Raw genomic sequence first — 13832 nt, 5'->3', positions numbered from 1 at the left:
TTCCGATTCGCTCTCGTGTAACTTTGATGTCATATGCCGATCGATCTGCGCAGCGCCGTAAAAACGATACTTTTGACGCATAAAAGTTAGCTAGCAGACACAAGAAATATAACGGCACTTTCAACGAATACATATTTGGTATCACATAAAAAAATATTTTTCATTTTTAAAGCAATATAGATGCATAACTCTTATGCGAAAAATATTCTTTATGTTTATTGCTAGTAAAAATATCACATTCATCAGGGTTGTAGTCTATTTATTATATTTTGGTCACTTGATAATAAAATTGCAAACATCATATAAAAACAAACAAACAGACAAAATTTTAATTGTATAAATTAAATAAATAAAACAGTAACCTTGAATATTTAGGTTGACCTACTGAGATTGCCTTCAGTGTCAACTTAACATTCTGTTCAAATGGACAAAAATAAAAGTTTTATAAAAAAGTCTTATTTTACACCCGGTGAAAAGTGCCTTATATTAAAATCACTATAACAAGACCAAAGAAGTACCTGAATAATATGAGAATTATTACTTCTATCAATTATTTTTATTCAGCAAACAATTGTAGAACAATACATAATTTACAAAAATATATAAACACATACAAAATTAAAGCGCACTCACTCTGTTATAGACCACACAAGCACTGCACACAGCATGATAGATTTATAATAAATATTTAAAAGTCTATTGAAATGTTAATTTAACATATTAAAATGTGTCGTCATTATATGAATTTGTCAAGCCCAATAAAATGGGTGCCAAATACTCAGGATTTTTTAGTTTAAAGATAAATAATCCAGAGGATATTCGTGCCTTTTATAAACCAGGATAACAGCGGCAAAAAAATCTTGAGTTGTCAAAAAAAAAATGTGGCCATCATAGTTACAAGTCAACTAAGTTTTGTTGACTTGCAGACACTAAAAGTAAAAGGTGAATAGTTTGGTAGTTCTTCACAGCCTCTTTCAATTGGTCTCATTCATTTGTGTAGGAGAGGGATTGTCAGTTTCAGTCCCAGGCTCTGTGGATTTAAGAGCGTCTGTGTCTCTGGGACTGCCGAGCATCTCCACACTGTTGCAGATGAGAGGAGAGCTAATGTCTGATGACCTGTCCCCATTTTTCTCAGGTGGAGGCTGCAGGCCAGACACAGGCATAGGCACAGGCAGGTTCATCATGCTGTAAAACATGTTACCCGTTCGACGAGACAGCTGAAAAACATCCACTAATAAATTCAAATACTGCGAAATTTTCATAATTTGAGCATGATTAATATAAACATGAATACTTTTTTGTCAAACAAAATACTGGAGAAAAATAAGGATTCATGTTTTATTTCTTAATACATTGTAAACATATTGCACTCTACAAAATCTTTTAATATCAGTTTGGATGCATGAGGTACACAACAGTGTATTTGTAAAATGTATAAATGAACAATATGAATACCATTAGATGTTTGGCAGTTGCTTACAATTTTTTTTGCATGTTTTTAAGGAACGTGGCTTTGCATGCATACCTATGCATATCTAAGTATAAAATGACAATCTTCTTATGGAATGTTTTTGTTGCTTTCACAATTTTGCTATCAAACTGATCTAGATAAGATTAACTAGCTGGTTAGTATATTTATGGATTTGGCAGACGTTTTAATCCAAAGTGGCATGGATTCAGTGTACCTTACTGTGACTCAAACCCACAACCCTTTGCACTGCTAACACAAGGGCTCTACCAACTGAGCTACAGAAAAACTTTAACAAAAATAAAATCACATCATATAGACCAGAAGTTTTCAACCTTTTTCAGGCCAAGGGCCCCTTAAAGGATGGAGATGAGGACCAGGGACCCCCCAGTACAACTGCATTTACATACTGTTATGATGATTATGTTACAATACTATTAAAATATTAATTTTTGGCATACTTTGTAACAACTGGAATTAACTGCATAGATTAAATAGTTTGTAAATAAATTGCATTCAAACAATATTTGGGGGACCCCCAGTCATGATCCCGTCAGCTTCGTATGTATTTTTACTTGTTTTGAGTTACAGGGTCACGGCAGTCCTCAATGTTGTTTTGTTTTTGTGTGCCTTTGTTTTGTCACGTGGCTTGTGTTATTGTGTGCTCTCCTGTGCCTGGGCCCTGCCCCTCTGTCCCTGTTAATTATTCATCTTTAGTTTACGCCCTTCACCTGTGTGTCCTCATTCCCTAGTTTAGTTATTTCCTATTAAAGCCATTATTTGTGTCATCATGTCTTGTCTCGGATCATTGTGTGTGTCTCGTTATATGTTATTAGTTGTGTTCTTGCCTTGTTTACCCCCTCAAGGGTGTTTTTATTATATAATAAAAGTCTTTTGGTTGAAAGCTGTCTGCCCTTGGGTTCTGTTCTCCCTACTCATGACAAATACCAACATGGACCCCCAAGGGTTCCCCGACCCCCTGTTGAAGACCCAAGAGATTGGTGATTCATTTGTCTACACTGCGACTATCTGAAGTCTGTACACTATCAGATAAAATTGTCAAAAAATGGTCCCTAGCTGTCACTGGGGAAGTACCCTTTACAAAAGGTCCTGATATGTACTGCTTAGGTACAGAAATGTATACATTTGGTACCAATATGTACATCTGAGGTACTAATATGCAGTCTTTGGTACCAATATGAACTCTTTAGGTGCAAATATGTACTTTTTCAAATGGTAAGATGCACCATATGACAGCATTTTGACCATTATTTTTAAGATGCACATCCCTTTCTAGTGTACTGTACATCATCGTAACATTACCAACCATAAATACCTGTGCTCGAATCTTGAGTGCAGGGCCGAGCTTGAGCCCGAGTGTATCAAGGAGATGCTCCTCTGTGAGAAGAGGCAGTGTTTCTCCATCAATCATATGCTCTTTAAATGTCTGCACACGAAAAAAATGAGAGGTAATTGAATTCAACATACGTGTAAAATGTAAAACATCTAAATATTGCAACTTATAGGTACAGGCTGTTAGCATACACAAAAGTACCTGAGCATATTCAGAGCAACTTGGTATCCCACTGATGAAACTGTAGACGTCCTCAACTGTCCACTTCCGGATGTCCTCCTGTGAAGACATCTCTTCTCCATTGGGAAATATATTAGGAGTTCCTGGTCGAGCCAAACAAAGAAATGTTAGCAAAAATTTGTACAGATTAACAGATAAACACAACAACTACATATAAAAAAAACACTTAAAGAAAGCCAACAAACACACCCAATGGTAAAAGACCATTTCCAGGCATGGGAAACATGTAGGGCATTGTTGTGAGTGGACCACTGGCAGATGAGTACAAAAATTTGTCTTGGAAAGCTGAGCAAGGGTTGGGTATATCTTTCTCGCTGTTGCTAACATTGCAGTTGGTGACTTCTGGACAGCTTTCCTGTCCATTAATACACGCCTTGTGAAGCCCTGGCTCTTCTTCCTTAAAACTTTTTCTGGTGCTGCCCGAAGTGAGCTCAGTTTCTGCTTTAGTTTGGTGTGGTTTGCTGGCGATGGCCTCACCGCTCATTTCACATTTTCCTTCTGTTTCCTTCTCCTCTGCTGAAGCTCCTCCTGGACTTTGCTCTACGTTCTTCTCTTCTGATTGGCATTTGGCGAGAGCGACGCTGCTGTCGGAGCTCTTATGATTGTTGGCCCTTCTGTTTGTCCTGCGTCCACGTTCCCTTTGCAGCGTGCTGATTGGTGGATATGGGCTTGACATGAGGAGACTGTTGGCATGCAGGTCTTCAAGGGAAGTGCGGTGGACGAAGACATCGTGGCCATCTGGAAGTCGCTGACGACTCCTGAAGGCCATGGGATTGGGTTGGATGCCCTGGTACATCATTTGATTGTCCATGCCGATGAGACCCTTCTGTTGGGCATTCTCCAACTCTTTTTGGTGCAGGATGGCATTCATCTCCATCCTTATTTAAGAAAAATTAATATGCAAGTTTATTTGATTTTATGTACACTTTACAACTATTTGTGGGGAAATGCACTGAAAGTTACCTGGCTATGTTCTGTTTGTGAATTAACTCTTGACGTCTTGCCACCGTCTCCATGGTTTCATTTGGAAGAAACCCATAACCTGTAGGTGAACAAGAAATGTTTTGTGTTAAATTTAGTTAGCTTTTTTCCTACGTTATTAAACTGTATATAATCACCTGTTCCTGGAAATCCTCTGCCTGGAATAACATTAGAATTTGGTGCCAGCGTCTGCCCAAGATGGGCACCCATATGCATTTGCCTGGCATCAGCTGATACCATTTCATTTTGCGGCACCAGCTCCCTGCACATAAGAGCGTTCATTCTGCATCAAAGTCATGTTGGTCTTGCAAAAATATATATTTTAACAGTTCAAAATTGTTTTGGTTGTTCTTGTTTGATGTGTTTCAATGTAACATACCTCTCCATGAAGCGGTGATCAAACTGTGTGGGTAGTCTCTGTTGACCCTGAGATAAGATCTGTGGAGTCATGGCCATCTGATTCCTCATCATGAGCTCTTGCCTCTGCCGCAACTCTACGGTTTCAGCAATAGAGCAAACACTACAGTTTATGAAATTTGTTAAAGTTGCACATAAAGTTACTCCTCATTATCACCAAAAGAAAATCTCACCTCCAGCAGACAATCCATTGACCAATCTGTACCAGTGTTTCTCATCCATACCACCTTGATCTCCAAGCGCTGATATCTTCCTCAGCTGCTCGCGAGGAGTCATGACACAAACTCCTTCACAAAACTGAATAACACCAACTCATAATGTAAGTGACATACATTTTTTACTGAGTTTCTGTTCTAGTATTTTGGTTTTATATTTGAAGAGTTTCGTTGCGAAACCAGATAACTCAGTTTTTAACATTTTTGTCAAAACATGTTTATTATTATGTTATCATGTTATTATTTTGTTTTATGGTGCTAGTTAGCTGCATTTTTTTTAAGTTATGAAGGTTTAAATCAAAACAAACCAACTGCAGTTGAATTGATATTAATTGGAATGACAAACCGAAAAAATCGAGATTTCTGAAAAAAAAAATGGATTTATCTCGTTTTGCAACGAAACTCTTCATTTATAAACAAAATATGATTTCAAATTGTCTGTAAAAATAAGAACTTTTCAGGTAAATCGCTAAACCTATTCTATGTACTCTTTCAGTTTTATAATTACTTTTTTTGCATTTAAAACACAGCCCAGACTTCTAGGCTAAAACAAAGCTGTCAGTAAAAATGTAATAGATGTCAAACCAGAACTCCAAAATAAATGAAATAAAATAATGAATTATAATTAATTAAACAAGAAATATTCTAGTTTCTTTTGACTAGAAAAGGGTTACTATGCTAACACTTTTCTTCCAAAGTAGGCTTTATATTTAGTTTGGAGTACAACTTGCAATGATCTGCTGTTATTTCCTCTAGTATACTCCAACATTTTAATACGTCCAAACACAAACACACCTGTACCCTATTATAAGGACTTATGTCATTAAACCTTTAAGTAAAACTATACTGCCCATTGTTTCTTCTGCCCAATAGATTATTCTCAAGCCAGTGCGCATTAAACAAAACATCTAAAGTAAAGTCTCCATCCATTTCTTACCGTTTGAGATGAATTCTGCGCTTTCAGTCTCTGAAATTTCCCTCTGTGTGTATAAACGTCTATGTTGCTAGAGGAGCCAACCAAATCTGAGTCCTGTAATCTCCCTGTTAGTCCATCAGTCTGCTATCTGCATCTGGTGACCTGTATGTGAGCTCTCCTGCTGTCAGTCAACCCCCAAACTACCTTCAGGGCCCCTATTCCCCCTTCAGATCCTATTAGCTTAGACCTGACTATACAGCACTTTAACGGGATGTGTTGGAGGTAATCCCAGAGTTTAGGGTTTTACCCTCAGCAAACCTTGCCTGTAAGCATACCGGACAATACACCCTAAGTGCTAAGCCTATTAGCCTCCATTAGCCTCAGAGATGTCCTAAAAACACCTTGGGGATAAATCTGAGATACAATCGATTATGCTGCAAATGTGGCACAGGCAGACAAACGGTCGGTCTTGTCAAAATACTGTCTGAGGTCCACAATGTCAGGACAAGGTTAAAAATTGACATTAGAGGTTATTCTGACTTCTAAAGTCAGCAGGTGTTATGATTGAAGAAGATAAAGTAAAAATATCTTTGTCTATTTCAACTTCAGATTATTAAAAGTATGTATGTATGGACCATCACCAAAAAGATATCATATGAATTGTAGGCATTACACATGATTAGTATTGGGCATATTTCCAATGAAGTGCTTGTGTGTGACAAGTAATGCTCTATCAAAGTACTTGAAGTAGATGGATTTGTTCCTTGTTAATCTCATTAAAGGAATAAATGAAGAGAAAACTGCTGACGACTTAAATCAAGCCTTGTATTTGTGTAGGTCACAGATGACAAGAACGTTATCATCTGCTGTAATATAATCCATTTGTATTGTAAGACCATAGGATAATTCCAATGGTAGACAAGTCTGGGATCTGGATAAACTGTAGTGGCAAGAATATGACCAGTGTTACTTGAAGTCCTTTGATCACTTTTACAGTAGTGATTCAACAGAGGTTAATAAATATGTTTTTTATGTACCAAAAAAATCTTCCAAAATATATCTGTTGCACTTTAAGAATTCCAAAGGAATTAATACACAATAAAATAAATGAAAGGAATAGTTTAATCCCAAATGAAAATTAGTGAGTATTTTGCACTTTCAATCCATCAAAGGTATATCGCTTTCTTCTTTCAGCTAAACACAGTAAGACTTTTATTAAATAATATCCTGAATCTATTCAGCATTATAATGGCATTGGATAGTGCCCCATTTTTAAAGCTCCAAAAAGCACAGTCATCAAAGAAAAATGACTGATCCATACAGTTACTATGTCCTATGAGGTGAAGTGATTGTTTTTTGTAAATAGAAAACATTTATATTTCAAGCTTTATAAACGTAAGCATGCTCATGAGAGAGTTGAAGTCAGATGCACTGTAAAAATGTTGACTCTTCTTAAAAAATTGAGGAAACCCATTGCATAAAAAAATATGTAAGCAATTTCCATACTGTTACGTGTAAGGTTGTTTTGATGTATGTTTTTGAATATGTGTACCAGAGGATACACTGAAAAAAATCCTTGTTGCATAGTTAATCAACTTGAAATGACAATTAATTTAAATTTTTTGACTAGTGAGGATTTGGTATAAATTCAAAACGTTAAAATAAATTCAAAACGTTAAAATAAACAGAATAACATTAAAATAAATTAAGCTGATTCAACTTCATTGTTATCATTTATAGCAACTCCTTACAGGTCAAGAAAGTTAACTTGAATTTTTATGTTTTAAATTTGCAAGTGCAATTAACTTTAAATGATCAGAACAAAATGGAATACACAAAAGCCCTTATGCCTGACCAATTCTGGATTATTTACAGTGGCGGTTGGTGACTTCTTTTTTGGAGGGCGCTCGATGCGAAGTTTGTCACAACATGTTTCCCAGATAGCAATTTTGTTCTGGCCCAGCTCTGGCCCACACAACCAGTTTTCCTCGGCCCACATATAACGAAGAATGACGGCCCTACAATGGCACAGTTCTGGATTACAGACAATAGCCCATAACTGGCCCAGACCTGGGCCAGAACAGTCCCTACAAACAAGCCTACAATGGCCCTTGCATGGGCAGCCCTCACTTAGCCCCCAGGAAAACCTCATACAGTAAAATCCCCAGAGTTAAATGAACACTGCTGGATGTAAATATTGTCCCAATCTTACAGATTGTTAAAAAGTAACACTGAAGCAGAATTAAAAGCTTTGTTATCCTCTCTCTCACCATCTCTGTCTGAAACCTAAAATTGCATTTTACATCTTACTTGTGGAGTAATTTTCTAACTTTAGGTTTAGATTTTGTTTCATTTAAAGTCACCCTTATTGTGATCAGTGTTTGTTTTAGTTGAACTTGACTCTTGCCTTATTTAGTTTTTTGACTGCTATAACTGTGTGTTTAAGACATGTTGTTTACAGCAAAGTAAAAACAATAGAGCAATTTTTTGATGGTGGTTAGCACTGTTAATAAAGTCTAAACATCATCAACTAGAAAACGTATGTATTAATTTAGTGTTTGAACACTTATCAGAAGCATCTTTCCTGACAATAATGTGATACTGCAGTATGAGATCCAGCTCTCTCATAGCAGTTTGTTTTTCTGAAGAATTTTGAAACACAGACACTTGATATTAACTGGTGTGTTATGTAGACACACAAACATCAAGAATCAGAGTATGATGATGGTGACAATAAAATGAAAAACGTCATGCTGCAATACATGCTGGGTATCAACAAATTACAAATCTCATCCAGGACTCCCATCATGCACTGCAGCATGGATAAATAATGAACTTTTTACTATTTTCTTTGTCACCATGGTTGAGATTCATACTGTGATTCTTGATGTTTCTAAGTCCGAAATATAAAGCAGATAATTTTGGTTTCTAAAATTCATTAATGACAAATTGCTGTGAAAGTGCTGGATCTCATATACCTGATTGACAGATAAAAAAAGTGTGATTAGTAAATTAATTAGTTGATGATCTTTACCATTATGTACCAACCACCACAGAATTGCACTATTACAGTACCTAAACAAATGTGTTTTACAGTATCAACACAAAGTTAACACAACCAAGGAAAAGCTAGCACTCAAAAAGTCAAGGGTCAAGAATCCAACTAAAAGAAACACTAATCACAATAATGGTGAATTCAAATGAAACAAAATCTAAACCTAAGTTAAGAAAATGACTCTACAACTAAGATGTAAAATGCAATTTTAGGTTTCAGACAGAGATGGTGAAAGAGAGGATAACAGAGCTTTTAATTCTGCTTCAAGGTACTTTTTAACACTCTGTAATATTGGGACAATATTTACATTCAGCAGTGTTCATTTAACTTTGGGGGTTTTGATGCATGAGGGCTTCCTAGGGGCTAAGTGAGGGCTGCCCATGCCCATTCTTCGTTGTATGTGGGCCGAGGAAAACTGGTTGTGTGGGCCGGAACAAAATTGCTATCTGGGATGTAGCCCGTCATGTGTGTGGTTCCTTTTTTCAAAATATGTGTCCTGCGCTTCGAGAGATCCTGTGTGCATCACGTATATTGTCAAAATAAGTGCCTGCTGCAGACGCTACTAAAGAGTTTATGATAAAAGAGAAGCTCGCATTTGCCAGATACTCGCATAATCTCATGCGTAATCAGAGTTTACTGTTAAGGTAGTGTCTTGCATGTATTTTGTGAACGTGAGCATCTCTTTTTTCATAAACGGTTTTGACATGTGTGCAACAGGCACTTATTTTGACAAAACACGTGATGCACATGGTTCACATGACGCAACAAACACATATTTTGAAAACGCAAGCAACACACATGACACTCCTAACACAAATTTTGAATTTGCGCCCCTCAGATGAGCAGTCACGAGCCGCCACTGATTATTTAGGTTTGGTTAAAGAATAAAAGCTGAATGGACATATAACCAATTGTTAATAAAATGTCTTTATATACCGGATCTTAAACCTTAACCCTTATATTGTAGGCTACGTAGAGACCACAAAAAGCACAAATAAGCTAATCTCTGAAAAGCAGACAATAAACTGAAGAGACATTATATTGGATTCAGCTCTAAATATCTGCCACAGAAATGGTAAAAAGTTCAAACTTTTAGTCAGGATGACACTAATAGTAGGATATGCATGCATAACACACAAGGAAAATAATTTCAAATCACCAGGAGACTTGAAGGTTTCATCTCTGAAGAAAGCATACAGATCAGCAGTCAAACTACAGATGCAGTGCCAGCATCTGGTATTAACTAAAAAAGACCTTTAATTACAGATTCATGTTATCTCTATTAGCTTGGCTTTATCTGCAAGCTTAAACCCTCCCTTACCTGACATCACTACGATCTGGTCCAACTGCACGCGGGACATTTTGTGGAAATGTAATTAAGAGCACTCCCTAAGCATATGAGCTAAACCTCTTTTAACATTTACCTCATTAATCCTCTGTTAGCACGTTAAGACCCAGGGTAAGACACCTAAATGCTTATATGCTGTTCCATGAAGAATACACTGTCAACTGAAATCATACGGGATGGAAAGCTATCTCCTACCTGTTGCTCACTAAAAAACATTTCACAAGTCATCATTATCAGATTGCATCAATGATTGGCCCTCCTGAACACTGTGTATGTTGTGGGAGGATCATGTACTCAGACTTGTTAATCTGACAGTTTGTGCTCACCGCCCGCTTATACAGCCCAGTCTATGCTTCCTAGACTTATATTTTTGAAGACTGAGAGGATCAGGGGTATTAGATCAGGGATACGTGCACTCACAATGGGTCGGCATATGAGCGTTTTCCAGGAAAGCAGATTCTTGGGGAGACAAACATGTAAAGATTGACGGCGAGCATTGGCCTCCTGCAGGGATAAGCTGACAGAGAGTTAAAGAAGCTGATGCACTGATTAATATAAATGTGCCAATAGAAACCACCTCCTCTATGTGAATCTTTTTACTGTATGGTTAAACAAATGCTTGTGAATCAGTATGAGGAGCTCAGATGCAGAAGCCTCGCAACCTCAGTCAAAAAAGTTGATATTGACCGAATGCTCTTTGAATTATAATGCCATTATAATGCTGAGTTCATCAAATACTTTAGCTTCAAATCCGCTTAATCCTCCCAGATAGCAAGCACATGTGGGCCACTTCAGGCGAAGATGCGGCACTGCTGGCCTTCTTATGGCCCGAATAAAAGGGATGTGAACCTAAAGTGGCTCACATGTAAAATAGCAAAAATGGGCCAAATATATCAAATCACATGTGGGCCACCTTTGGCAAAAATGCTGCGGCCTAACCTTGGAATAAACCAAATGTGGCCCTCACATTTTGCAGCAAATGTGGCCCAGTTCTTTACAAATAGGTCTGGGCCAGTTTTGGCAAAGATATGGCAAAGTAAGCACCGGCTCATGTGGGTGTGTGTCTAAAGTGGCCCACATATGATGTAGCAAATGTGGCCCAGTTCTTTTAAAACTTATCCGGGCCGGTTTTGGCAAACATGTAGCACAGTAAGCACTGGCTCATGTGGGTGTGAGTCTGAAGTGGCCCACATATGATGTTGCAAATGTGACCCAGCTGTATAAAGAAGCATCAGGGCCAGTTTTGGCAAAGATATTGCACATTAAGCACTGGCTCATGTGGGTGTGAGTCTGAAGTGATTCATATACCCAGCTAACAGAAAAAAGTTCTAAGAACGTTCCCTGAAAGTTCCCAAAAATGTTTTAAATATCAACTGTTTTTATATTGACTTGTTTGCTTGTTATGTAAATGATAGAGAAACATTGCATTTTATTATTTTATAAAACATTATTTCTGAAAACAGTAAAAATATTGCTGTAGAAAGCAAAATTCACTTATTAGGTTTAGATGTCGATGCTTTGTTTAATTTTAAGTCACCATTATTGTGATTAGTGTTTGTCTTAGTTGGACCCTTGACTTATTTATAAGAAGTTCCGTGGTTGCCTTACTTTGTGTGTAAAAAACACATTTGTTATGGTAGTGTAAAATTATTTACAATAAAGTTGCAATTCTGTGGTGGTTGGTATATAATGGTAACAATCATAATCTAATTAATTGGTTTACTTTTAAGAGTTTTTATCTGTCAATAATATGTATGAAGTCCAGCACTTTCACAGCAGTTTGATATTAAGGAGTTATAGAAACTTTGGCAAAAATTAACCGCTGTATATTTGGGACGTACAAACATCAAGAATCAGACTATGAATCTCAACCATGGTGACAAAGAAAATTGTAAAAAGTTAATTAGTTATCCATGTTGCACTGCATGCTGGGAGTCCCGGATGAGATTTGTAATTTGTTAATACCCAGCATGCATTGCAGCATGAAGTTTTTCATTTAATAGTCACCATGGTTGAGATTTTTACTCTGATTGTGGCATCACACTGGCTTGCTCGTGGTTGAGATGTGTTAAACAGGAGTGGACCACACAAGTGCCATGAATCATGCCAGGTGTGGGCCGAATCTGGGCAAAAATTTATATCAACTACTACCCGGATTTGGGTCAGATCTGCATTATTTGCTTTGTGCTTCGCTGACATGTGGCATTTCTATGGCTTGCTTGTGGCAAAGTTCTGGAAAAAAGAAGTGGACCGCTCAAGTGCCATCATTCCATGCCAAAGGTGGGCCAGATGAAAGTGTCAGATGTGAGCCCGAACTGGGCCACAGCAATTTTGCTATCTGGGCTGCCTCAGGTCATTCAGAAATAAAGCTTTGTTGGCAGAATCCATTAAGATTCTGATTAAAAAATGCTAATTTACAAGAAAACATGTCAGACGGCCTTAAAAGGTGGTGTGTACATTTTTGCGTAATCTAGTGGATTGTGGATTGCAACCAACAGCTCACCCCTCAATTTCGAAATGCTTACGGTATCCGCCACATGAATGTAAGGTGACCTGCCGTGTATGTAGATAAAAACTGATCATTCTAAGGTAATAAAAACAATACAGTTGATTATGGAAGGTCTTTATACACCACTGCTAATATAATATGCTTGCAAAAGTTACTCAATGCATCTTTAAAGGGTTTTGCATATGAGCTCTTTATATATAACATATCAAAATAACTTTCGTAGGGCAGTCGTAGCCTAGTCAGGACCCAGATAGCATGCAACCATTGAAACAATGTTAAAAATCATTGATTTGTCAATGTTAATACCATTGAATCAATATCAGGTTTGCACCCTCCATTAATATTGAAAAAATATTGAAATTTCAACAAATCACCATTAACGTGATCAGTGTTTGCTTTAGTTGGGCCCATGACTCTTGTGTTTTAATGGTAAGTTTTCTTTGGCTGCTGAAGCAGTGTTTTAAAATACATCTGCTATTGCAAAGAAAACAAAGATCTAATGTTATCAAGTATTTAAATTCTTGTAGATATACTTAAATAATATGAAATAATGTTAAAGTTATGCAAAAAATGGATTTTACAGTACTAGTTGGAAACAGTGTCAGGTCTGTTATTTTGAGGATTACAAAAACACATTTAAAAAGTTAAACTACTGAATCTATCTCTGACATCATGAATCGGTCTACGAATCTCATCAATGGTGACGATCAACAAAGAAAGCTTCATGCTGCAATGCATTGCAGTTGATTGTTTTATATGAATTTGTTTGATGATTGTCACCATTATTGAGATTTGTAGGATGAGTAATGATGTCTGAATGTGTCAGCAATTTTTCTGTTTGTCTCGTCACAGTGGTATTTACAAACCAAAACAATTATAATTGTCAAAAATGGATCAACATAATCATGTAAAGCAGCTTAATTTTATATAATCTTGACATCTTCACAAAAAGCAATCAGTTTCAACTTAACTTCGAAACACATCTTTCTTTACCAATGCACATGTGTTTCTACATAAACACATACAAACACTAAAACAAGAAAATAAAAAATTAACTTAGTTAATGTCAAGAGTTAATGACCCAACTAAATCAAACACTGATCACAATAATGGTGATTTGTTGAAATTTCAATATTTTTTCAATATTAATGGAGGGTGCAAACCTGATATTGATTCAATGCAGTTAACATTGACAAATCAACTGTTTTTAACATTGTTTCAATGGTTTGCATGCTATCTGGGGAGTCTCCAACTTTTTTTGTGAGCAAGGGCTACAACAATAGATAAAACAATCTGATGGGCTACTTATTTTAAAATAGTCTACTAATA

At 36.8% G+C, this 13832-nt stretch overlaps 1 protein-coding gene across 1 annotated transcript; it reads right to left on the bottom strand.

Annotated features, from left to right (window-relative positions):
* Nucleotides 1-633: 633 nt before the first annotated feature.
* On the bottom strand, nucleotides 634-5005 carry samd7 (sterile alpha motif domain containing 7). Its single transcript, XM_065277075.2, has 8 exons — nucleotides 4634-5005; nucleotides 4423-4537; nucleotides 4181-4305; nucleotides 4026-4104; nucleotides 3252-3940; nucleotides 3024-3145; nucleotides 2805-2915; nucleotides 634-1217 (listed from the first exon to the last, which is right to left on the bottom strand). The coding sequence occupies exons 1-8, from the start codon at nucleotides 4734-4736 to the stop codon at nucleotides 975-977; spliced, it is 1587 nt and encodes a 528-aa protein (XP_065133147.1). The 5' UTR covers nucleotides 4737-5005; the 3' UTR covers nucleotides 634-974.
* Nucleotides 5006-13832: the final 8827 nt, after the last annotated feature.

The sequence above is a fragment of the Paramisgurnus dabryanus genome, chromosome 6 (assembly GCF_030506205.2).
Source record: "Paramisgurnus dabryanus chromosome 6, PD_genome_1.1, whole genome shotgun sequence".
Taxonomy (NCBI): Eukaryota; Metazoa; Chordata; class Actinopteri; order Cypriniformes; family Cobitidae; genus Paramisgurnus; species Paramisgurnus dabryanus.
The sequence above is the reverse complement of the archived record's forward strand: the minus strand, read 5'-3'. Positions and strand labels throughout refer to the sequence as shown.

Coding starts and splice junctions, on each gene's coding strand:
- samd7 (XM_065277075.2), bottom strand. CDS start 4,736: ATGACTCCTCGCGAGCAGCTGAGGAAGATATCAGCGCTTGGAGATCAA. Junction 4,105..4,180: donor CAGAGGATTTCCAGGAACAG/GTGATTATATAC, acceptor GTTCACCTACAG/GTTATGGGTTTCTTCCAAAT. Junction 3,146..3,251: donor AAATGGTCTTTTACCATTGG/GTGTGTTTGTTG, acceptor TGGCTCGACCAG/GAACTCCTAATATATTTCCC.